General features: G+C 42.7%; 1 protein-coding gene across 1 annotated transcript in view; it reads left to right on the top strand.

Annotated features, from left to right (window-relative positions):
• Window positions 1-27311, top strand: part of LOC128339408 (ALK tyrosine kinase receptor-like) — a 621195-nt gene that overhangs the window by 302190 nt on the left and 291694 nt on the right. Inside the window, exon 2 of the mRNA XM_053283273.1 lies at window positions 20424-20543. Coding sequence (XP_053139248.1) covers window positions 20424-20543 — 120 coding nt within the window. The remainder of the gene's footprint in view (window positions 1-20423; window positions 20544-27311) is intronic.

The following is a 27311-nucleotide window of genomic DNA, read 5'->3' as shown; positions in this document are numbered from 1 at the left end:
GCCATTCTTGGAATCAGTCATGTGGAAAATGAATAAAGAGGCCCTGAATTACTACTAAGGTGAATTCCTGGCTTTTATTCAAACAACTGTTTGAGAGTAATTTTGCAATATATCCCCCGAGCTCACCATGTAACTGAGTGGAATTTAACCTAAAATCTTAAAACTACAATTCAATTATAGCACTTTAGAACTTTTTAAAATAGCTCCTTCCTAGGTATCCTACCTGGAACAAACTCATTACCAAAAGGATGAATATGCAGCAGGGTTTCAAAATAAGCTAAAGACTTGGACTAGCTCTGGCCAAGTTTTCTTAAAGTTTTGTACTTATTCGCCAGTAGCTAGGAATACGACTTCCACTTGTGGATCAATTTTCAAAATTTTGTCCACAATGTTCTCTAAAGAGCATCCACATAGAAACATACCCTCATAAGTCTGGCTTGGCTGTTGGGATATTATTTTCCCACAGACGATGACTTAACGTCAGCTTCTTAAGTACAGTGGCTAAGAGACCAAATTGTGATCTAGGAAGACCCTGATTCAAATCTTGGCTTTGCCATCAACTCAGCAGGTGGTGATAGTCAAGAATGCTTAGCCTCCATTCCCATCTGCAATATGGGGTTAAAAGTACAGACCCACCTTATAGGACTCTTAAGGATTTTTCAGGTACTGCTTGAAGCACTTTGAACACTGAAGAACTATATTAATGTTAAATATTATTGCAGCTTAATAGAAAACCAAGGAGACAATAGCAAAGATACCTTTCATATCTGACATATTCTGTATATTTATTATGATATGATATGATATGATATGATATGATATGATATGATATGATATGATATGATATGAGTGGACATTATCCAGTGCAAAGATCTAGAATAGTTGTGAATGTGTGCATGATTTTAAAAAAACAACCTGATAGGTAGTACAGAGACAACAATCAGTAGCTGTTTCAGGGTGGGGGTGGGGAGAAAACAGTCTTCTGGCACATTAAGAACTAGCAAATTTATTGTACCATATGTTTCTGTAGACACTTCATTAGATGTGTGCACTGTGATATTTGGTTTTGACTAAGACAAAGCTGATTTGGTTTGGTTTGGTTTCTCCAACCACAGCATACAATAAAGTAGTACCTACCATCAATTGGTGGCTTTCTTATATTTAGCGGGGGAGGGGACTACCCCTTTTCATTCCAACATAGTCTCCCTCCTAGTGGCTGTTGCTGATGTCTCCTGTGTGTTTCTTTTTAATTGTGAGCCTTTTGGGACAGGGAACCATCTTCTTCTCATATCTTTTCTTATGTAAACTGCTTTCAGAACTTTTGTAGAACAGTATATACATATTCTAAATAATACCACTCTTTTAAAAAGATCTCCAAGGTGCATCTGTTCTCTTATAGTTTGCTTGCATGATCACTCCTGCTGAGAGACTAACCCCTCATATTGCTTTAATATCTCTCTGCATGATCAAAAGATTAATCCAGAGTCTAAGGTGAAGTGAAGAACATCTGTATAATTAGAAGATCTTAACTTCAGTTCTGTTCTCTCATTTTGCTTTCTCCCTTCTCCACTTGTGTCTTTCATATTTCTTCCATGAAAGCCAACATGATACAGTGGTTAGAGTGTCAAGACTGTAGAGGTCTAAGTTCAAATCCTGCTCATGCAAAAGTCCACGGGTGACCTTGGGCTTCTCTGACCTTAGCCTATCACCCTGAGTTTTTGCGAGGATAAAGTGGAGGGAGAACCATATATGCCCCTTCTTGGAGGAAGGATGCAATAAAAATGTCAATACAGTATGTGTACGGTTTTGTTTTGTTTTGTTTTGTTTTTCAGTCTCTGTCCTTTTGTGTTCGTTCGCTCTCTCTCTCTCTCTCTCCCATCATATAGGACTGAACCTCACATTGCATTCCTGGTTCAGCACATTAACTGAAATACAAAAATGCTGGTAGTAGGATAGGCCTGCACAAATGTCTCTTCTTCTGTCCTTGAAGCTGAGGATGGGCCTTTTCTCTCTCTTCCATTTTCCTTCCTTGCTCTTACTTTTCTAGTCTCCTAGAATTAGGGCTAAACCAACCTCTCACCCATTTTTTTGCTGCACTTTTTACAGAAAATGCAGGGAGCTTTTCAGCAATTTTATGAGGATCTATGATTTGGGAGGACTTCTTGGAGCAGGAGCAGCTTCTGTGTCAGTCATAACCGCATTTCCGCCTTCCTTTGGAAATGTTGCACTTGTATGGGTGGCAGTGCCAACAGCAGCGGTAGTGGTGCTTGAATTAATGCTACTCTTCTTGGCAATTGGATCTTGCTGATCACCATGTTTCTCCCAGAATGCACTGGAGAATGATGCTGAATTGTACCCCTACACACACACACACACACAATGTACCAGGAAATTATACTACATTGTGACATACCATCCCCTGGTGTATTCCAGACAAAGTAGTCATCGTAGTAGTAGTCATCGTAGTAGTAGTCATCGTAGTAGTAATTAATGGTGGCAGCGGAAACTAGCTATTGGGAAGAATAGCAGTGTTTCAAGCGTATTGCCACCACTGCCACCTTTGAGAGTGTGTTGCTTTCTTTTTAAAAAAAGGAAAAGATACATAAATGCCACTTACAATCATAATCTTATACTAGTAAGCCATTTCAGAATTTTCTCCCAAATCTTGGGGGACCATACAAGGTTGCTAAGCTTTGTCCTACCTCCCAGTATTGCAAAATCTCATTAAAATTAATGTGACAAGATACTTTGGATCAGCATTGTCTAAAATACTGGGCTTTGGTATTTCTGCCCTGCCCCTTCTTTTTTCTGCAGAACAGAAACGCCCTGTTAACTGCTTCCCACTTTCTAGACCTTCTCTCCTATTCCCTATCCCCTTTCCTCTCTCTAACTAGCAGATTTTCCATTTCAAGAATTCTGCCTCCAGATTAGTGCTCAAATGAAAACTTTTATGAAAAGTTTGTGAAATCTCCATCCAGCACCACTGACTCTCCCCATTTTATCCAAACCATGTTTCCACACTCTTCCAAAAAGAATAGCTAAAGCAGTGGCCACAGGAGATACAGAGCCATAACCAGCTACTCTATCATTTGAGCACTGATGCCAGTCCTTTGCCACCATCAGTCCATTTCTCCATTCTCCTTTGTGATATTGCTATATGGGAATGTGAAATGGAACCAGGAATGCTGCAGTTTGCTCTGGCTCTTGTTCACAGTTGCCCCTGACTTACTTTTATAGGAAAGATGTGCTGTGACCCTGTGGCCCACTGTGCCACTGTTAAAGGAAGCAATTATCATGATTGTTAGGGGATGTGCATGAAACAGATTTTGCCTCTTATTTCAAGTTGGAAAGAAAACACAACCCCCTTGAAACGTTTAAGCAAAACACTCAAATATGTTTTGAGTCTATTTCGTGTGTTTCAAGTGTTTCAGCCATAAGGAACAATGGGGGATTTCAAACACTCCATTGTTCCCCATGGGAAGCTCCTATGGACACCAAAGTGGGGTGGGTGGTAGGGCATGCTGGGTGCCACCTACAACCCACAAAAGAAATGGGCAAGTTGGTGATTTTTAGGAAATTAAATTTAACCTCTTCCCCAGAAACCTCATAGGATCCTATGGGGAAAGGTTAAAAAAAAAAACACCACCTGCTTGCCCATTTCTTTTGTGGGTTGAGTGGTAGGCAGCACCCATCATGTTGTACCATCCAACTCACTTTGATGTCCCTAAGAGCCACCCATGGTGAACAATGAGGTGTTTCGTGTTCCCCATTGTTCCCTATGGCTGTAACATTTGAAACACACGAAACAGACTCAAAACATTTCAAGAAGCACCTTGCACAAGCAGATAAACCATAAGAGAATTATGCTCCACTGTCTTGTCTATGCACCCTTTCCAACAACAGGACATCACCACAAACCAGAGACCCCAATGCTGTCTCCCATTTCTTGGTGGGAAGAATGTTAGAAGGAGTGAGCAGGAACTGGACACATTCGTTTTCACATCTCTGGCACTGAAAAAAGGAAAGGGTGTATGAGAGTTGTTCTTTCTTCCTTCTAGTAGCACAGGACCTGTTGCCCAAGGATCCACAAAGTCCTGCAACTGGTCCTGAAGTGTATGCCTTCTGTTGCATTTGAGTTTGCATTGTTCTAATATAAGCATACCATACTCCACAATTCAATGGTGCTGGACTAGTCTCAGAAAGCAGCATTTGGCTCTAAGTTTCCCTTTAGGCAGAAATGTCAGAAATGGCTAGAATATAAAAGAAGAATTTAAATTAAAAGCTTGGAGAGCTTCTGCATACCTCGTCTCCATGGTTTATTGTGCTCTGCCAAACTTTTGGCTACTAAAAATGGAACTGTCAGTCTCCAGTGGTTAATTCATTCATTTATTTAAAAGGTTAGTGTGGCTGCAGGAATGTGATAAAGCACCATGGTCCAGGGAGCCAGGTGGCATGCCCCAACTAGAGTTAAAATTCCTCAATATATTTTTTACTTTAGATACTATAACTTCAGAGGATGTGCGCGTGCACACACACAAACACACACACACACACACACACACACACACACACACACACTTATTTGAATTATTTTCTTACTTTACTAGTCTACTGTAATTATCTTAGAGGTTCTGGAGTATCTTGGAGTAATATTGTAACCAGTTTTTGTGAGGTTCAATTTTCACTGCATTAGTTTCTATGGGGGAGGGGGGAGTTCATGAGAAAACCCTACCTTCCGCTCTAGGGCACATCTTCTCATGTCTGTTTCCAGCCTTTTGTTAATGGAACTGGCCCTGGGGTGTTTGGTCAGCACCCCAATGTTCGGACTTTGTAGGGGGAAATAGCCCTTAAAGGGGTCAGCTCCACAAGTTTTAATTTGTGCAAACGTTTGGACTCAAGAAATGACTGGATTGAGACAAGGATATCGTTTCAAAATTAAAAGCAGAATTTATTTGAGGGAGGGGGATACAGAAAAGAGAATTGTGTGATTAAAGCAATATTAAAATATGTTTCTAAATACATTTATTATCATGAGGCATTTTAGCTTAAAAGACTAATAAAAATACGTTTCTAAGTAAACCAGCTGCAATAATAATAATAATAATAATAATAATAATAATAATAATAATATGAAAAATAATAATTAGGCATTTTAGCTTAAAGTCTAATTGTATGAGATCCCAGGCGGGCAAGAGAAAGAGGCTTGAAAGATGGGAGTAGCTTGGATTTAAGAAATAAATAAATGGGGTGGGGGCAAGAGCAGGGCAAGCATTCACCTTCACCTGATCTGGATGACAGGGCTTCTGGGCTGCAGAATCTCAATCCTTCAGCGTGACAGGGACGCAACTTGCCTCGCACCCATAGGAAGCTGGACCCATGGAGAAACCTTCCATGGGTCCAGCTTCCTATGGGTGCAAGGCAAGCTGGATGGATCAGTACAAGGACTGATCCAGATAGTGATTTCAAACTATTTTCAGGATGCAAAAGAGCCCAAGCAAAAGGTACGAGGAAACACTTGTTGTAGCATTGGTTGGAGTCCCGAGTAAGAGGCACAGGGAAGCACACTGGGTCATGGAGCTGGGGCCTGGATGGGCCTGCATGAAATGCATTGTTCTTCCTGGGATTGACAATGTGGGGTTTGCCTTTTGCAAGAAAAGCTGATTGAAATGAAAATCAGAGTATGCAGTTGCATGAAAGAATGTCCATGCTGGGAAGGGCTCTCCAGTAATCTTATCAATAATTTCAATAAAATACACCTCTATGCCCACATCACTGACTCATCTCCTATGTGATGGGGAGAACATTACTTGGCTACCTTATCTGCCTTTCTTCCTGCTAATCAGCCTGTTAGTGTGTTGATATCTCCTGTGAAAGGAGGGAGGGGAGGGAGGTGGTTCACTTTAAGTTTAGAGTAGCCTCGGATGCCAGTTAACTCACTATAGTTAACTCTCAAGTCTACTTAGCTAATGTCCCTCGTATAGGGAGAGGGGATGCATCTAGATCCCTGTTCCAATTTGTTTTGCTTGTAGCCAAATCTAGGGGCAACTAGCCCATTGCCAACTAAGTGACCTGTTCATATGTGTACTATAAACTGAGAGCTCACATTGTGGTGCAGCTCCTGAGCATATCCAAAGTGCAAAGTGGAGATGCAGCTACAAATAGGGAAGCTCCTGGGAACCGGGTAGAATAAGCATGGCTGGTAACACTTTGCTCTCTTCATCCATTCCCTCTTGGGACTGCAGAGAGGTGGTGTCTCACCACAGCTGAAACAACTGCGCTAATGCTCTCTCATACTGCGATGTGCATCGCAGTGTGCATACCACTGAAAGCAATGTAGTGTAGAGGAATGATAATCATTTCGAAATACAGATGTCATTCTTCTGCATTGGATAACTTCCAAAGGGATGTGTCATACCAGTTGTCTGGCATTTGGACGGCACCTGCATCCTTGAGAACAGCATGGGGCCCTTTTGCTAGAGGTGTGAAAAATTGACAAAAAGAGGCTTATTTTGCAGGGGCAAAAATGTTCATGAAACATCACCCTTCCATCCTGTTTTGGCTGAGCACTATCTGGAAGTCAGATAAAAGCAGAAGGGGGGGGGGGCGTGGATAGTTGGTAGTTTGCCACTAATTCTTCACTGTGGTATATCACAGATTAGCTGTATGCGCCCTACAAACCTTTCATCCTATATCTCTCTTTCTCTAAAGATAAGTTAATTGGGAAGGAGTTGTATCTACTGATACCATCATTGCTCCCTGTAGAAAGGCCTGCTAACCAAAGAAACACCTTGAAATTGAATATCTAAGAAGCACAAATGCAATAAGGATCTTCTAACAACAGAGAAAGAGAGATTGGGAGTGGGGGTGGGGGGAGAGGAGTGTGCACTCTTTTAAAATAACTTCTAACATGTTTTTTTTCTAAATTTGTTCTAATATTTTTTAGATTCTTATCTATCTACCTACCTACCTACCTACCTACCTACCTACCTATCATATTTATATCCCGCCCAAAACTTGCGTTCAAGCTGGTGATCCTCAGTTGGGGAAGAAATAGTGCAGTTGCAGTGTGGGGAGGCATTGGTCTCAAGTACCCTCTGGGAGATCTTCAAGTCTATAAAATCATGCATGGGGTGGAGAAAGTGGAGAGAGAGAAATTCTTTTCCCTCTCACACAACACTAGAACCAGGGGTCACTCCATGAAATTGATTGCCAGGAGGTCTAGGACCAACAAATGGAAGTACTTTTTCACACAACATGTGATCCACTTGTGGAACTCTCCGCCACAGGATGTGGTGACAGCCAACAACCTGGATGGCTTTAAGAGGGGTTTGGATGACTTCATGGAGGAGAGGTCTATCAATGGCTACTAGCCGAAGGGCTGTGGGCCACCTCCAGCCTCAAAGGCAGGATGCCTCTGAGTACCAGTTGCAGGGGAGTAATGGCAGGAGAGAGGGCACGCCCTCAACTCCTGTCTGTGGCTTCCAGTGGCATCTGGTGGGCCACTGTGCGAAACAGGATGCTGGACTAGATGGGCCTTGGGCCTGATCCAGCAGGGCTGTTCTTATGTTCTTAAGTACTTAGGATCCTCTATTGGGAAACCCTGAAATAATACATCACATAAATTCCAAAACTGGATAACTTGTGGGATGGGAGGAGATGCAGCAAGTTATACAGAGTCTTAGGAAATATTTTATAATTTATCTGGTATACAATTGAGAGGCCTTTCTGAATCCCTAGCCTCTCCGCAACAGCCAACCAGAGATTCCACCAGCAAGCGCACACACCCACACACACACCTTAGTACTTTATAGGATAGGCTTATTCCTGAGCCCTGTCACTTTTCTTGCTTGAAATTAGGCACTGTCCCCACCTCCTATACCAGAATAATGTGAACTCAAATAACCCAGTCCTGGATTCCATGCGTAATTTATTTTCCCTATGTCCTTTCTGCTAAAGGTAGCGTGTGCTGTTGAGTCTGTGTCAACTCCTGGCAACTCCACTACAGCAACTCCACTACCGCCACATTCTCAAGGAATGTGGTGGTGGAGGCAGCATGATGAATTCCTTTCCCCAAATGCCACTGCTAGCAAATAGCAGAGTAGTGCAAAGAAGCAAAGATTTGATCAGGGAGCTTCATTGGTTAAGCCCAGGTTTGACTGGCCACTTTGGCTGCGCGCTGTGCAATTCAGTGAGCCACTTCAATTCAGTGTAGGAGGAAAGCTGGTCTTATGGTAGTAAGCATGAATTGTCCCCTTTGCTGAGCAGGATCCACCATGGATTGCATTTGAATGGGAGTCTACATGTGTGAGCACTGTAAGATATCCCTATTACGGGATGGGGCAGCTCTCAGAAGAGCATCTGTATGTTTGCATGCAGGAGGTTCCAAGTTCCCTCCCTGGCATCTCCAAGATAGGACTGAGACTCCTGCCTGTAACCTTGGAGAAGCCACTGCCAGTCTGTGTAGACAATATTGAGCTAGATGTTCGGGCTTTGTTCCTATACAATACTTCAGCCATAGATTAGAAATGGAAATTGCTGAAACCAAGGGCATAGCAAGGTTGGAATGGGCCCCTTGCTGATATATACACACAAACACACTTCACGATATATAGTGCACTCACACTCACATCCCCATTATGAATACAGTAAATATCTTGTTCACATTGAATCTAGTTCACAGGGGCGGATCCAGCAGGAAATTAAAGGGGGTGCAACAAGAGTTCCCCCCATAAAAAATCCCCCCCATATAAATATCGGGGCTTGGATTTTCTCTCTCTTGCAAATGCACTATGTCATGGGGTGTCAAACTAAAATTTGGTGGTGGGCCAGATTAGATTCTGATGCACCTCTGGTGAGCATAGCCTTGTGCCCATCTCACACCACCTATCTTCTTCCTCCTCTCTGCTCTTTCTCTCATTTCTTTTCCTTTTCTCTCCCCACCCCCAAATTAGCTGAATTCACTACTTTTTACACTAAAATACACTCAGGGAAAGATTGGGTTTTGTTTTTTTTTAGAAGAAATTCAGAACATACCTGCTAATACCAGCTTTTGCATGGAAAAAATTCCTCTCTCCCTTACAGAGGTGTTGCTAGGTAGTACTTAAAAGATGCAGGGTTTGGGCCCACAGCCTCCCCACATTTTGATAATGAAACCCTTGCATGCTCTCTTAAAGGTATTCAGCACTCACCTCCCCACTAGCTTGCTTCACAGCTAAAAATGAACCTCCTTTTTCTCCTGCATCAGAAGTCTCCTGTATCCTACACACACAGCTGAGTACCAGTGTGGTGTAGTGATTAGAGTGTCAAGAGTAGGATTGGCGGACTTGCGTTCCCCATTCAGTCATGAAACTCACTGTGAGATTTTAGCTGAGACACTCTCTCTCTCCCCTCCAAACCTGCCTCACAGAATTGTTGTGAGGATAAAAGTGGGGAGGAAGAATATATACACTACCTGACCTCTTTGGAGGAAGAACAGGATGTGTGTCTTTCATTCATATATATATATGACTTTTCGCGACATGCACTCCACTCCTAAGCATGTACTCAGAAGCACATTCAAATAGCATTTTTTACACCAATCACAGCAGCATGCAATTGTATGATATTTTATTTAGTACATTCCATTTAAGCAAAAAAAAAAAAAATCATATGCCAAAAAATCATTTGCAACTATAGTGCATGTCTATATACTACAGTATATATACAATGTATAGTGTGTCTATACGCTACAGAAAGAAAAGCTACCATTTTGATTTCAAGTAGGACAGCAGAATGTAATATATGGAGTTACTCCAATTTTGCAGAATTTAAAGACAACCAATCATTTCATGTGCAATTTAAAAATGAGTTTCTTGTGAACTGATTGTCAAAGCCTTATTTTGAAGCAAGTGTACACAGTACAAAAATAGACTTTTGGTGGGGGAGCATGCTACAAGCACAAAGCAAAATAAAATCAAATTGTAATGTTTAAAAGGGGGGCACGTTAAGAGAACCATTTTCTCATATTTTGCTATTTAAGCCATTGTGAGAACTCTGTTGCTAAAAAATCAGCATATAAATATTTTTAATAAGGATGGAAGGGAGGGGGAGAGAAAGCAACATACACAGAGACCAGATTAGAGCTATAAGCAGTGTAACTTCAGGAATAAAAAGGAACAAAAACATCAATTTTGTCAGAGCACACACACACACACAATTTTCAAAGCTTTTAATACTTTTGCACTAGCTAATTTCCTCACAACAAGGTTTGCTGTTGGGATAAGGAGGGTTATTCTTACAAGTTTGCACTAGAATAGTTTTGGCATACTTTGAAAATGTTTTGGTTGTGGTTTTTTTGTTTGTTTTTTTAAAAAAAGCTTAAGAATTCTCTCTCTCACATGTACAACACACAGACGATTCATGGGGGTGGGGGGAGAGAGCCAGCAACATGGTAGCTTGACCAAGTGTCGTAAATCTGTTAGCTCGGCTAACCCAACAGGATTTACAACCCCTTTCAGCACTCCCCCGTGAGATAACAGAAAGCAGCAATGAAACTGCAAGAAGGAAAGAAAAGACTCACAAAGAAAATAGTAAATGAATTAAGTCCCCTGAACTGAACTAGGTACCCCCCTCTAACAATAAATGAGTAATAAGTGAAAAGAAAACACAAAGCAAGGAATGAAATGAGCGAAGGACACAAGAACAAGGAATTAACAGAACAAAGCAGGAAAGCATAAACAAGGCAATCTGGAACTCAGAAAAAGTCTGGAATTCAAATAGCACACTGTCTGCAGCCAGCGAAAGTTGCAACCAGCATCTGAGCAATGGACAGACTGCTAAATATATATGGCTCAAGAGAACCAGCAGCCAATCAGGCTTCCCTGAGTCAGCACTTCGGCTTCCTCTCTTGTGATCTCCTGCGCCTGCGTGACTGCCACTGAGCTTGCCTCTTGAGACGCCTTCTCAAGACAGGTGAAATCCCAGGCTCCTCCCCATCAGAAATCATGTCTGGCAGCTGTTGTGAATCCTCAGCTCCAGAGTCTGGTCTCCCTGCCAAATCCTGTTGCTGTGCCTCTGAGCCCTCACTAGCAGGCGAATTCTCCTGCTCAGACTCTTTGGAGTTAGAAGTCTGAGCCATGACACCAAGGGGAACAAATCACACACGAAACAAACAAACAGCAAAGGGTTGATTTATTTTTACAAAAAGTCTTCTTCTTACTTTTGTTCCTGGAGGGAGACCAACAAGCCAACAGCCAGCTTCCTGGGTTCTGTAGTTCCATACAAATTCCAAGCAGAGAAGGAGCAAAAGATGCCAAGAGAACCAAGAGGGCTGGGAGAAAAGTTAACCCTTTCTTGACTCTCTGCTACTGCTGAAGTGCCGATCTCCAAGAGACTCAATATTAATTAATAGGGACTGCAAAACAGGTGGGTAGGGAGTCATGTGATGTGCCTCTGGGGAGCCCTTGAGGCAGTGGGCCCCCCAGACAACATGTTAGTGATGCCCCTAGCTGAAACACGTATGACTTCTTTGATTCAAAGTGGAATGGGATGGAAATTGCAAGTCTGGTAGACCCTTGGGAAAGCGTGAAGGCTTCCACCCCGCCAAATGTGGAGAAAGTGGTTTCCATGAAGGCACACTTTAAAAACCTGAGGTTTTTTTCTGTCAACCTCCTTCCCCTGAGTAAAAGTGGGCCAAGTTGATAAGGGTCTGAACTGAGCCAGATCAGTCAACTTTGATTTAGGTGCTGAGGCATCTCACAACCCTAGAAAATACTCCAAGATTCATGGCAGTCACATAGCGTTGCTGGTGCAAGCCCCCTAGGACACAGCAGCTTCCTTCCTGGAAACGACTGGAACAATTGCTGTATGAGAAGTTATGCAGGGGGTGAGGGTGTGGCTGGCATTATTTCCAAATTCCCAGTCACCACTTGAGCTATTGCGTGCTCAGCAATTGGGCACTGCTCGACTACTTACCTCACCCAGATATTCTCTCATCAGCCAACCCAATCCAGCTCCCACCTCCTTGCTGGGTTGGCTGCCCAGCTGCCATCCTGTGCACGAAGAAGGAGGAGTGGGTGGTTGGCAGTGCTCCTGGAGTGATGTAACATGGTAATGGCTGAGAGGAATAACTACAAATGTTTACCAGGTTAAGGAAAGAGACTCTGTCAGTTCTGGCAGTGGAGGTGGCGAATGGGGTTTGCTTGTATATGTGTGGTTGGCCATCCTGTTGTTCACATTTGTACCCCACCCTTCCTCTGTTGAGCACACAGTGGCTTACATAAATGTGAGTTGCCCCATTTTATCCTCACAACAACCCTGTTAGACTGAGAGAGAGTGATTGCCCCAAGATGAACTTCCAGCATTCTAACCAGGGCTTAGACCTGGAACATAGGAACATAGGAAGCTGCCATATACTGAGTCAGACCTTTGGTCTATCTAGCTCAGTATTGTCTGCACAGACTGGCAGTGGCTTCTCCAAAGTAGCAAGCAGGAATCTCTCTCAGCCCTATCTTGGAGAAGCCAAGGAGGGAACTTGAAACCTTCTGCTCTTCCCCGAGCTGCTCCATCCCATGAGGGGAATATCATACAGTGCTCACATGTGGGTCTCCTATTCAAATGCAACCAGGGTGGACCATACTTAGCTAAGGGGACAAGTCACATCACTTCTACCTCTAAGCCTAACCTACCCCACAGGGTTGTTGTGAGAATAAACATAACCATGCACACTAGTCCAAGTTGGGGATGTGCACGAGCCAGATCAGTGCCTTCTTTGGGAAGCGCTGAACCGACTCAGGCGCCCTCAGCCAAACCAGTTTGGCAGGGTGGGGAGCAGTTCCCTTTAGGAGCCTATAAACAGGTCCTTACCTGCTCCACTGCTGCCCCACCACTTTATTGGGTGCGGTGCTCGCTCAAGCAAAGGCTGCGCACAGCTACGGCGCTGTTCCCTGTAGGCTGCGCATGGTGTCGACACTCAATGAGCTGCTTACCTGCTGCTCCTTAAGGGAACCACTCCCTGCCCCAGCCATGCTGGCATGAATGGCTCGTGCACATCCCTAGCTGATGTACACTGGTAATGTACATAACCATGCACAGTACACTGGTTATATAAAGAGTACTTAACCATGTACCTTGGACTCCTTGGAAGAAGAGTGTGATATTACAATGAATGAATGAATGAATGAATACTACATTGCACTAACTCTGGAGTGCATAGGGTTGTGTCTGCATATGTCAAGCTGGTAGACAGGAGGCTGTTGATGTGGGTATACATGAGTGGTTGGCTAGGTCAATATTAAGGGAAAGCAAGTTCAACAGGGGTCATTCCAAGGCCAGAAAACAGCTGGGAAGCAATTTTAGTGCAACTATTCTACCAGCATACTGGCATCAATTTTCTTTGCACACTATCAGCCAGTTTCTGTGAATATAAAGAGTGGAATTATGTTGTAATCAAACTGTTTTTGTCCCACTTTGAATTTCTTCCTTACATTTTGAGGGGTGGGTGGGTATTAAGTCTGAAAACACACATTCTCAAAACACAGAAGCGAAAAATTAAAGATCCCTACAACATGGCTAGGTTGCATGTCCCTGGGTTCCTGCTGAGCTTGCTTGCCTGCTTCCCTGATCAGAACCGCAGAAGTGCTAATCTCACACTTTCGAAATCATGCTGCTCTGGCAGGTGTTTAGAGTGGATATAGATGAAAATAGACCCTCACAGTAAATGTGGGGTCATTGGGACAGGAGGATAATCCCCAAAGGCGTGTATCAAACATTCTAATTTGTGACACTGAGATGCAGCCGGGTGTGAAGGTACCTGCCTTATGTGCCAGCTTTCCAGAGGCTAAAAATAAAGTAACAAGTGAGAAATGCTTTGAGGTTAGACATTACAACAAGAATCTGCCGTTTCAGTCAGAGGGACAGGGCTTACTATTTTGTACAGAAATTTAAAAAAAAATTCTGGGGAAAGTCATTTATTCTTTGTGCTTTATAATTCTGTTGTAGTTCCTGGAGTGTTGGGTGTGTTTGTATGTGTGTCTGTGTGTCTGTGCATGTGTGCATATAAGTAACCCAGAGGATTCCTCTGGGAACTGCATTCTTCACTAAACACCTTTGCAGGTATGTGTGTGTGTGTGTGTGTGTGTGTGTGTGTGTGTACATGTGTGCAGGGCAAGTTCCTCCATGAGGCAAAGTGAAGCAACTGCCTCAGGTGACAAGTGCACCATGGGGCAGCAAGTACAGGCAGTCCCCTACCCCTACTCCTCTGCAGACATCATCCCCCCACTGGTCATCACCTCCTCTTCCTTGCTGCCTCCGCTGTCCTCCCTGTATGTTTTCCCTGGGCATCCAGTGGTGCAGCTAGGGAGGAAAGCTGGTCTTGTAGCAAGCATGCTTTGCTAAGCAGGGTCTGCCCTGGTTTGCATTTGAATGGGAGACTGTGTGTGAGCACGGTTAAGATATTAACCTCAGGGGATGGAGCCACTCTGGAAAGAGCATCTGCAGGCTTGCATCAGAAGGTTCCAAGTTCCTTCCCTGGCATCTCCAGATAGAGAATCTCTTGCCTGCAACCTTGAAAGAGCTGCTGCCAGTCTGTGCAGGCAATACTGAGCTAGATGGACCAATGATCTGACTCAATATAAGGCAGCCTCCTGTGTTCTGTGTTCTAGGTAATTTAGATTAAAGCCTCTTGGACATCTAGCGGCTGATGTTGCCCTGCGGAAAAAGAAAATCCAAAGCTGCAAAGACAGAATTACAATGGGAATGTGGAACGTAAGCAGCATGAAGATGAGAAGGCTTGACACAGTGAAAGATAAAATGAATCGAGTACAGATTGACATCTTGGGCATCAGTGAATTAAAATGGACTGGAACAGGACACTTTCAGTCAGAAAATCACACCATTTAGAACTCAGGACACGAAAAACAAAGTAACAGTGTTGCTTTCATAGTAAGGAAGGATATAGCAATGACAGTACTTGGGTAGAATGCAGTCAGTGACCAACTAATATCAATTAGATTTCATGGACAACCCTTTAACATGACAGTTCTTCAAGTCTATTCCCCAATGACTGATGCAGAAGAAGAGGAAGTTGATGAGTTTTATGCTCCAGTAAAATCTGAAATTGACAGAGCTTGCAAGCAAGATGTGCTACTGGTTTGGAGACTGGAATGCCAAAGTTGGAAATGGTAAGGAGGAAAACACAGTCAGACTTTATGGCCAAGGAAACAGAAATGAAGCAGGACCAGAGGAACTGTGGGATGAAATCAAAGAAGTTGTCAAGGATGAATGAGAAAAGAGACTGCCAAAGACCAAGAAACAGAAGAATGCAAAATGGATGTCAGAACAGATGGTGGAGATTGCCAAGAAGAAGAGAGAAGCCAAAGCCAAGAAAGATAAAGACTTCAGCAAGGAACTTAATAGGGAATTTCAGAAAGCTGTTAGAAGAGACAAGGAACAGTACTACAATGATATTTGTAAAGACCTTGAGGATGGAAATAGACATGGAAAAACAAGGAAAAGTTTTGCATAAGATCTCTGAACTCAGAAGGAGGTTCCAACCTTGAATTGGTATGTTAAGGGATGCCAAAAGACAGATAGTAACTGATTAAGAGAAGATCAAACAGAGATGGAAGGAGTATATTGAAAATCTGTACATCAGGGACGTCAACATCCGAGATAATCTAGAAGATATTCCCTACTTGCAAGAACCTCTAGTATGGGAAGATGAAATTAGATCAGCACTCCAGTCATTACCAAGTCGGAAGGCTACAGGAATTGATGGAATAGCTACAGAAATATGAAATAGTCAAGGCTCTAACCAAACTATGCCAGCAAATTTGGAGAATGACACAGTGGCCAACAGATTGGAAGAGTTCAGTCTACATACCTATACCAAACACAGGAGACTTAACAGATTGTGCAAACCATCACACAATATCCTTAATTTCACATGCTAGCAAAATAATGCTCAGGATCTTCCAATGTAGATTAGAGCCCTATGTGGAAAGGGAAATGCCGGATGTTCAAGCTGGTTTCAGAAAAGGCCGAGGAACAAGAGACATCATTGCTGATGCACGCCGGATAATTGAGAAATAGCAATAGCAATATCACTTACATTTATATACCGCTCTATAGCTGGAAGCTCTCTAAGCGGTTTACAATGATTTAGCATATTGCCCCCCAACACCGACCTCGGAGGGATGGAAGGCTGAGTCAACCTTGAGCCCCTGGTCAGGATCGAACTTGTAACCTTCTGGTTACAGGGCGGCAGTTTTACCACTGCGCCACCAGGGGCTCTTTTAAAGAAAGACAAAGTATACCAGAAAGAAGTCAATATGTGCTTTATTGACTACAGAAACACCTTTGATTGAGTCAACCATGTCAAGTTGTGGAACATTTTTAGGAAAATCGGCATCCCAGAGCATCTTATTGTTCTCATGAGAAACCTATACACAGGACAGGAAGCCACAGTCCAGACGGAACATGTTGAAACAGACTGGTTCCAGATTGGAAACGGAGTAAGACAAGGCTGTATACTTTCTCCTTAGTTATTCAACTTGTATGCTGAACATATACTGAGAGAAGCTGAATTGGAAGAAGATGACCATGGTTTAAATGTGGAGGAAGAAACATCAATAACCTGCACTATGCTGATGACATCACTCTGATAGCTGAGAATGCAGGTGATCTGCAAGCTCTAGTAATGAAAGTCAAGGAGCACAGTGAAAGAATTGGACTACGACTAAATGTAAATAAAGAAGACTAAACTAATGATGAAGGGTCATTAGACATTGAACCAGCCCCAGAATTGGACTACGACTAAATGTAAAGAAGACTAAACTAATGACGAAGGGTCATTAGACATTGAACCAGCCCCAGAACTGATAATGAAGACATTGAAATGGTGGGTAGCTTCTGCCTTTTAGGATTGACCATCAAGAGTAAAAGATCCAGCTTTGAGGAAATACACCACCGGCTAGCACTTGGTAGGGTTGCAATGAAGGCCTTGGAAAGGATATTTTGATGCTGTGACATGACTATACCTACACATATTAGAATCGTTCAGACAATGGTTTTTCCCATGACACTCTATGGATGTGAAAGCTGGACTTTGAAGAAGCAAGATAGGAAAAGTACTGACGCTTTTGAACTTTGATGCTGGAGAAGACTTTTGAGGATACCATGGACAGAAAAACAAACAAATGGATCATAGAACAAATCAATCCAGAATTTTCACTTGAGGCACAAATGACCAGGCTCAAACTACGGACACATTATGTGAAAACCCAGTTCCCTTGAGAAGTCCATAATGCTGGGGAAAGTTGAAGGAAAGAGAAGAAGAGGACAGCCAGCAGCAAGGTGGATGGACTCGATTATGGCAGCAATGAATGCATCACTGAGAGACCTTAAAGGCCAAGTTGAAGACAGATCATCCTGGAGAGAATCTATCTATGTGGTCGCTAAGAGTCAACACCAACTTGAAGGCACTTAATTAATTAATTGATCAATCAATCAAATCACATTACAGTTATGCTAGTGATCCTGGCTTGCATGCTGTGCAGCATAACAAGGTGGTTCTGAACCACTTATACCACTGCAGGTGTTAAACACACCTGTGGTGCTGTAAAACAGGGCTCTTCCACAACTACTAACTCCAGCACAATCACATGTCACAATTTACTTGCATTATCCCCAGTTACGTAGCATCACATCATAAGATTGCACAAGTGTAAGATAAGATTACACAAGGGTAAGTAGTCTTTAAAAAAAAAAGCATCAAACATCAATTTATTAACTGATCAACTTCAAATTAAATACAGCAAGTCTGCCCTACATCTGTGCCTGATATCAAAGCCCTAGGCCAAGCCATTCCAGAAATATGCAAAGTGGTGGGATAACCCACACAGAAGCCCAGGAGTCTCACACACAAACCTTCTGGATGTCTCTGAGGACATCAGGCAGAAAAATTAAGGAGACCGTGATGGGGACAACAGGGCAGAGGGCTTGAACAAGTCTGGTGCAGCTAGTTCTGGCCCCTCTTCCTCCTTTAAGCCCAGTTTCTGCTGCCAGGTAGCCTGCCAGCCTGCGCTGCTGCAGAGCCAGGAGGTAGGCAGAGGCCTCTGTGCAAGCCCCGATCACCAGGTGGTTGTTTGGTGTGGGCGGGAGCAGCAGCAGCAGCAGCAGCAGCAGAGTCTGCTTTCTGCCAAGCAGGAAGAGAGTCTCCTGATGACCAACCAGGCTGCCAGGGGGAGGCATTGTGGAGCTTGTGCTGGCTACCATATAGCACTGGCCACTAGTAGGCGGGCTGCTGGGGCACTCCAGAAGGACGGGGTGGCTGGGGCCTGAGATTTGCTCCCTGAGGTCTGGGCCTAATGGCGCCCCTGTGGAGCACCCAGAAGAGCCTGCACCTAAGAGCCTGGAGCTTATTCCCCACTTGGATTCTTTGTTGGCTGAGGGGTGTGTTTTTGTTTGTTTGTTTGTTTGTTTGTTTGTTTGTTTGTTTGTTGAATGAAGAAAGCACCCAACTGACAATAAAACTAGCTGTGAATTAGAGTGGCCAGAACTTGAGAGGAGGGTGAACCAGGTAGCTCTCAGGAGCTAGCTAGATGGCTCAGGTTCTTTAAACTTGTACAGTACACTCAGTTATAGCTCTACATCTGACTGGGCCAATTATTCTTTCTCAGCCTAACCGACTTGACAGAGTCATTGTGAGGATAAAATGAGGGGAAAGAACTATATGTACAGCCCCGAGTTGTGTGGAAGCAAGGTAAAAGGAAAACCTGGATAGAAGTGATTGTGTGGAAGCAAGGGAGGAGAAAAAGCTACCGAGGTTTTCCTCTTACCTTTTTTCCACACAATCAAAACTTGGGAGCACACACAGATCCCAAGCCCAGGTAAAACACAGTGGGGCTATTCTCACGAGCAGCAAAAATCGGGCTAGGAGAGCCTAGCCCAATTTTTGCTGCTCTTGTAAACCACTGGGCTCGCAGGCAAGCCTGGTGGCTTACAACTGGCTAGCCCACTTTTGTAGCCCTCCCCTAAGCCCGGGTTTGTGGACTGCTCTGCAAACCCGGGCTTCCTGATCATGAGTAGCCGCGGTGCAGCTCTGTGCCACAGCTACCCATGAGTGGACCCCCGGAGGGGAGGCAAAAAGACGCCTCCTAGCTCCGGGGGTCTCCCCAGTATGCCCTGTGCATTTGTGCAGGGCATACTGGAGCTTCCGGGGGACATGTGGCCCCCGAGCTCCCCAGCCCCCACCAGCTCCATCACGGAGCCAGCAATCATGTGGGAGGCCAATCCGGCCACTCAGGACTCCCGCTCTGCTGCAGAAACCAGGTCTCACTGATTGTGAGACCCGGCTCAGTTTTTGATTGTATGAATGACCTCCTTGTGTTTTGCAAAGGGAAACAAGTTCCTACACATAGGTCTCACTGCTGGAGATACCTCACATATATGACAGAATTGTGAATGAGAAAGTCACTGAAAAAACAAACATTGCTCTCAGCTGTGACAGAACTGCTACTCCCTCCTCCCACAGGTGATCAGCACTCTCGGAGCTGACAAAATTAATCATTTGGTTCATCAAAGGATGGGGGAGATTCTCAAATGCAGCAAAAAACATGCAGCACCTACTTGCATCCCAAAATCTCTGGATGAATAATAAGGTTAATAGGTATTAATATTCATTTGCAAGCATCCATTAAAGTGAATGCCCTGTGTTCCATCCATACTGATCAGGTTGCATGTGCTTTGTTTATATTAATGTGCTACTTTTACATCATGTGACAGTTCTGACTGTCGCGATTCATGATTTGACTGCAGAACTCCACAATGATGTGGGAACTAAAAGTTAGCATGTAAAAGGTGTAGGATAGACTGGATGACCTGAGATATTAGACAAGTTAGTGACAGAGATTGCTCCAAAGTTAGCATTGGAACAACTAGTCCCAAAGATTGGCACAGAGAGGCATGGCCTAGCACTACGCTAGTCCCTGATCGACGGGTGGGCCGTGTGACCTCCTACTTCAGAGGAGAAAGAACCCTTCACAGTAAGTCCGATGTTTCTTTCTCCCTTGAAGTAGGAGGTCACGACTCACAAAGAACCTACCAGAGCAGTAAGAGTACCAGAGTACCGGGTGGGGAGTGAATCAGTTCTGTACCACTTGTTGGAGCACTATCCTCCCGAATGTGCTACTTTTACATCAGCGTGGTATAGTGGTTAGAGTGCTGGACTAGGACCAGGAAGACCCGAGTTCAAATCCCCATTCAGCCATGATACTAGCTTGGTGACTCTGGGCCAGTCACTTCTCTCTCAGCCTAACCTACTTCACAAGGTTGTTGTGAGGAGAAACTCAATTATGTAGTACACCGCTCTGGGCTCCTTGGAGGAAGAGCGGGATATAAAAATGTAAACAATGATGATGATGATGACCTTATGATTTTTTTGGCAGGTCTAAACATTGTGGAATCTCCAGCAAATATTTCCCCACTTTCTTCAGACTTTTCTGCATGGAATTTGTCCTGGGTCATGAGAGATTCCTTCCCCCCCTTCATTCCCAGAGGACGTCATTGTAAGTACATTCATTGTATGTTCTCAGTTATTTTGAAAGCATCTGGCATGAAAATGTTTGGCCCTCAGGAACATATTCTTGACAGCGAAAAGGGCTTCTTGAGGAAGGAGAGAGAAGTTAAAATTTCCTCCCCATTCACCCATGCTAGGCTTCAGACCAGGACTCCACAACTTTGGCCCACCTGCAGAAGCTGAGCTGCAACTACCATCATACTACCTGACTATTGGCCATTGTTGCTGAGGATGCTGCGAGTTGTCATCCAAAAACAGCTGGAAGGTTGAAGTTGTGCAGCCCTACTCAGCTTCGGCCCTCCTGCAGATGTTGGCCTACAACTCCCATAATCCTCTAGCTATTGGCCACTGCAGCTAGGGATTGTGGGAGTTGTAGTCCAAAAACAGCTGGAGGGGGGCAAAGTTGAGCAGGCCTGCTCTAGAACAAAGCTTCAGTGCAATTAGGATCCTGACACTCTATGACAGCAGAGCACTTCTTCTGCCATCACGGTACTGTAGAGATGCTAGCTGGTAGTAAAATATGGTAGGTTCCTAAAAAGAAATAATAATTTCAGGTGAGCTTCCAGTCTGATGCTAACTAAAGAGAGACTGGTGTGATAGCTTTGTGAAATCACTAATTGACCTGAAGGAGTGACACAGCTGTATTCATTAAATTATTTATGTGTATGCCTTAATAGTCACCTTTCCAAATTGCTCCAAGAAATTAATTATAAATATTAACAATTTAAACTAAGACTTAACCCAAGTATGTAATCAATTAAAAATATCATCTCATAATAAAAAAATAAGATTACATAAGAACATAGGAAGCTGCCATATACTGAGTCAGACCAGTGGTCCATCTAGCTCATTACTGTCTACACAGACTGGCAGCGGCTTCTCCATGGTTACAGGCGGGAGTCTCTCACAGCCCTGTCTTGGAGATGCCCGGAAGGGAACTTAGAATCTTCTGCATGCAAGCATACAGGTGCTTGTTATGTAATACATAAATAAATTCACTGAACCTGAATATGTATACATTAAAGGAAAGAGCAATTTAGGAAAGCACCTTTTCTGATCTTCTGTACTACTAGTTTGGCCTTCTTTGCTTTCTATGGTGGTTTAATTACACCACAGCTTTTCCTTGGGAAAATAATGAACTGCTTTGTTAGCAAATTTTATTTATTTATTTTATTTATTTTTACATTTATATCCCACTCTTCCTCCAAGGAGCTCAGAGCACTTCTTCTGCCATCACAGTACTGTAGAGATGCCAGCTGGTAGTAAAATATGGTAGGTTCCTAAAAAGAAACTACATACTTGAGTTTTTCCTCACAACAACCCTGTAAAGTAGGTTAGGCTGAGAGAAGTGACTGGCCCAGAGTCACCCAGCTAGTATCATGGCTGAATGGGGATTTGAACTCGGGTCTCCCTGGTCCTAGTCCAGCACTCTAACCACTACACCACGCTGGCTCTCAAATACTACATAATACAAATTATGGAAGGAAGACCAAGAGTCAAGATATGGAAGAGGCCACAATGTTATTTGACAGGCTAATCCAAATTAGGCTTATTCATAGCTTCCTCAGGAATGGTAGTGCAGGAACAAAGTACCTCAGTCAAAGATATCAACTAGATGCTCTTGCTAACATCACTAATATTATGATAACATTATGATAACATGCTGATCTTTTTAACCTATTTGGCCTAGCAGCAGTGAGCACAAACACTGGATGTGCCCTTCATCTTCTCAATGCAGGGATCCTTCCTCATGCACTGTTTTTTCTCACATGGCCACATTCCCATTTACTATTTGTTCAGGATGGACAGCTCAGTTCCCTGAGCTAACTGAGCAAAAGAGGCACCTTTTAAAAGCGGTGATTCTGTTTATTGAGCAGGGAGAAAGCAACTGGCTGTATCCAGCCCCAACACAGCATCCCTCCAGTGGCTGTTGCTGGTGTCTCCTTCTGTGTCTTTTTAGATTGTGAGCCCTTTGGGGACAGGGAAGGATCTTTCTTTGTTTTTATATCTCTGTGTAAACCACTTTGGGAACTTTTGTTAAAAACAGTCTATAAATCTTCTTCTTCTTCTTCGTTGTCATCATCATATAAGCAGTCTGTTCAAATGGTCCTCTTATTGTGAAGGGGAAATAATAATTGTAGACATAGCAGAGGGGAAAGACAGACATTCCCAATGATATTGTCTTGCAATCACTGAATATTTGCTATCATCATATGGAAAATAAGATTCTGCATGCCAGTCTGGTGAACCCCAAAAGTTCATGTGAATCACTGATATCATTCTGAACTACCATTTGGCAACTAACTTGATTAATGATGAAGCTGATGTGGACTTCATTCATGATTTTTTTTAATCAGCCATACTATTGGCCGGACAGTATGTTGCAGATAATGCAACACTAGGAAAGACTTCATTCAGTATTCCATTTGGAACATGAAGGAGGATGAATCTATTGCTAGCCTTTTGTGAGGACAGATGAGGTGGAAAGAGGCTAATAAGATTTACTCACCCCAAGCCTCTAATTATCTGCCTGAGGGAAAAGTTTGACCTACCTATATGAAGGCATCACATATTTCTCTAAATTTATGTCTCGGCCTTTTATGTTGTGCAGTACATATTCTTCTGGATGGCACAGCGTCTCTGCTCTCTGCTTTTGTATCTTTTTGAACGATGAAGACACTCCAGCTTCCTCTCAGAGTAACAGATTTTTATCATTTATCCTTTCATTATTTGTCTCAGTCCCCTTTAGTCTCCTTTGAAATAGATTTCTAGGAGAGAAAACACTTGTTCTAAAATACCTAAAGAAGACCCTCTGCTAGCTTCATTTGATTATAGCATAGAGATGAATGATATTGCCTTATTAAGTTGGTTGATTTTGTAATCCAGGTAGTATTGTACTGGAGGAGTGGGGTATAAATATTTTAAATAAATTTTAAAAATGCCTGCACGTTTTCCCATTTAATGTTTTATTCCCAGAATGCTCCCTGGATGACACTATGGCATCATATAGCATAACTGATGAGAGAATGTAGGGGGAAGTGGTGGCCCTCTTTGCTTGCTGCTATTTAGCTCCCTCCCCCAGAATGTCCCCAAGGATGATGCTACACTATGGGAGGAGATTTTTGCCCCCCACCAATCCCTCCCCCCAAAACAAGGCCTCCTGAACCTAGGAGACCTCCTTTCCTAAAGATCTTTCCATTCCTATTAAGGAATGAACAAATGGTTTCCTAACCATTCACAGCCTTGTTGCCTGATTAAGATTACAAGTGAGTGCTTAATAAAACTTCTATTAAAACTTTGTTTGCCTAATAGTCTGATGGGACCCTTGTAATTAAGTGGCTGGCACTGGTGAAGTGAGGAAATATTAGTCTTCTTAATTACTTTTTTCCTCGTTCTGTTAATTGATCAATGTCTTTGATTGAAAGACAGAATAAATTAAATTTTTACAGGATTCCCCCACCCGTTCCAAATACATTTCTGCAAAGAGGGAAAGATGTCTAAGTGTTCAGGTCCTGATTAGATTTCTAAAGCTGCATATGATGGTCTCAAGAGAAAGCCATCAACTGTTTATAAGCAGCAGAAGGGATGCTTTTGTACCAGGTGTTTTGTACCACGCCTCACTGTTCGTTTTATGAATGTGTCAGCTGATTTCATTAAGTGAAAACATAATTGTTGATGCTATGCCAGTTAGAAATACAACTACTATGTATATCTCTGACTACCAGTTTCTAGAGATGAATAATAGGAGATAAATGCCTCCAACTTGTCCTGTTTGTGAAACTCCTTGGGACAATTTGGTTGGCTCAGAGCAGAGATACATTTTGAGCTAGATGGACCATTAGTCTAATCCATCATTACAATGTTCTTATATTCTAAATCTTCTGCTTTTCCTACACAAACCTCTGTTTCTCCCTTCAAAAAATGGGGACAAACTCTTTCTTTCTTTCTTTCTTTCTTTCTTTCTTTCTTTCTTTCTTTCTTTCTTTCTTTCTTTCTTTTTTTCTTTCTTTCTTTCTTTCTTTCTTTCTTTCTTTCTTTCTTTCTTTCTTTGCAATAATTTCATATTGTTTGACCTTTGGAAGTTGAATAGGTCTGAGTTGAAAGGTTTTCCAAAAGTATATATAAAATTGTAGATGTTCCAAAAGATGTTTGACAGGTAGTAAGTAAGTTTATCAGGAATTAGGCCATGTAATCAAGAAACATGTACAACAGTTTTCAAGAAGGAACAGTAGTGATGCAGAAATTTATGGTTTTGTGCCTCTTTTTAAGCATAGATGGAATAACAGTAAGAGTGCAGTCATAGATCCCCTACCAAAATGGAAAAGAGGATTGCCCCCTGCCCCCAGACTGATTGTTATCTTGATTCTTACCCTGGTACAGACTCCCAACTAGTGATGGTCAAACTGAACTGATGGTCCCCCTGGTTCAGGTTGGAATTGGGCTCAGCAAATGTCTCACTTTTTTCCAGCCCAGTTCCAAAACACTGTCATGCTCCCAAATATATCATCTGGAGTGCAACAGGGACCAAATGCCTCCCCATCTCTGCAAGCACCCCAGGACCTCCCAGTTCTAATTTCTGTCATATGCCTGTTCAGCAGTATCCAAGGTACAAGGATCCCTGCTACATATAGTTTTCAGTATGCCTAATATCCCTGCTGAGTACTCAGATGCCCTAGAAAACCACCTGCCTCAGGGGCCCTCACTGAGTTGTGCATGCCCATAAGTGTGGGTTATTTTCTGAATCTGATTTTCTTGGGGACCTGGTGATTTATAATGCAGCTGAGAAGTTTGCATTTCAAGCTATATAAATAGAAACTCTGATATCACTACTTCCATGTATTTTTAAAAAATGAATTTTTTAGCACTGTGCATTGTAGTATATAGTCATTTTGATGGTTTTAGTTGAATTTTATTCATTATTTTTAATTTTTAATTTTATATATGTTTTAATATATAGGAGAGGAGAGCTGGTCTTGTGGTAGCAAGCATGATTTGTCCCCTTAACTAAGCAGGATCTGCCCTGTAAGATATTCCCCTCAGGGGATGGAGCTGCTCTGGGAAGAGCAGAAGGTTTCAAGTTCCCTCCCTCTCTTCTCCAAGATAGGGCTTAGAGAGATTCCCGCCTGCAACCTTGGAGAAGCCGCTACCAGTCTGTAAAGGCAATACTGAGCTTGATAGGCCAATGGTCTGACTCAGTATATAGCAGCTTCCTATGTTCCTAAATGTTTGATCTTTGGGGGTTTTTGTTATTGTAAACTGCCTAGAGACTTCAGTAGTGGGCAGTATATAAATATGTTAAATACATACATATATACATACATCCATAACAATAAGTATTCTCATTATTTGGGAAGTGATTATATCATCTGTGCTGACCCAACTGGACTGGCACATCCCACCTGTGATGGATGTGGTCTTTTTTATTCAGGGCAAGTCAAGATGTGGCCATTATGGTTTTTTTGTTGTTGTTTTTAAACATAAGCCTGTCTTTTTTTTCCAAAGCCTGATCCAAATCCCACGGAGGTCAGTAAAGCTGCTCAATTAATTTTAGTTGGCTTTTTACCAGGCTTCCCATTCTTGAAACGATTTTCTCACTGACCTGCTGCACTCCTTCCCATATGGCAAGAGCTTGAGAGCTGGAAGCCAAGAGCTTCTTAAGCGCTCTCTGTATTGACTTAATGCTGCATATGAATCTCTACTTTTCATTGCTGATAGAACTCCAACTTGAGGTTTTCATGATGCTCAGCACCCAGGCATGTACTTTATTTCTTGGCTCAGCTGAGATGATTATTAATCTGCTCTGCTGTGAAATTATTTGCAATATAATAAATGACTGAACAGTATGCTAGTGTTTAGTACAGTTAAGACAATGTGGCCATTCCACATCTATGATCCAAATTTAGGTACCTGAACAAATGGACCAATGCCCAGTATTAGATTTGAACTTGTCTAATATTTGTGAGATACACTTCCTTGGTTTTGTCCATTTCCACTAACCCTGTGTGGTGTTGAGCTCAGAAGTGGCAGGAATAAGCAGAAGGGCTGGATAAATAAGGGAGTTGTTAAAACCGAATGGAATGGCAAGAACAACAGTGTCCAGGGGAGGGAAAGAGGGAGAGAGGGAGGGAGGGAGGAGTGAGATTCCTCAAGGATCTGTATAGGAAATTGTGGTGTTTTTTTTTACATTTTCATAAATGATCTGGAAGTAAGCAGCAAGGTGGCCAAGTTTGCAAACGATGATACCAAACTATTCAAGGTGAAGAAAACCAAAACATATTTCAAAGAGCTTCAAAAAGGTCTCTCCAAACTGAATGAACGGGCAACAAAATGGCCCACCCTCCTTGAATCTGGTTCAGTGTAAATAACTGAAAAAATGATATACACTGGGGCAAATCAATAAATAAATCCCAAAAACACGTGGGTTTCAGCTGTCAGTGATTAATCACGAAATAGATCTTGGGATCATGGTGGACAGCTCAATGAAAATGTCAACCCGATGTGCAGCAGCTGTCACAAAGACAAATTCCATGCTAGGGACTATTAGGGAAAGGAATGAAAATAAACATGTTAAAATTATAATTTATTTATTTATTATTTATTTAAAATATTTATACCCCGCCTCTCCAGTGCACTACTGCTCGGGGATTTAATGTATAAATCTATGCAGTAGCCACACTTGAAATGCTTTGTCCAGTTTTCATTTCTCCATCCTCAGATCTTTTTATCTTCTAATGGACATAGTTGAGCTAGAACTGGT

This window comes from Hemicordylus capensis, chromosome 1 (assembly GCF_027244095.1).
Source record: "Hemicordylus capensis ecotype Gifberg chromosome 1, rHemCap1.1.pri, whole genome shotgun sequence".
Classification (NCBI taxonomy): Eukaryota; Metazoa; Chordata; class Lepidosauria; order Squamata; family Cordylidae; genus Hemicordylus; species Hemicordylus capensis.
Note: the sequence above shows the minus strand (reverse complement) of the source record. Positions and strands in the feature narration are given on the sequence as shown.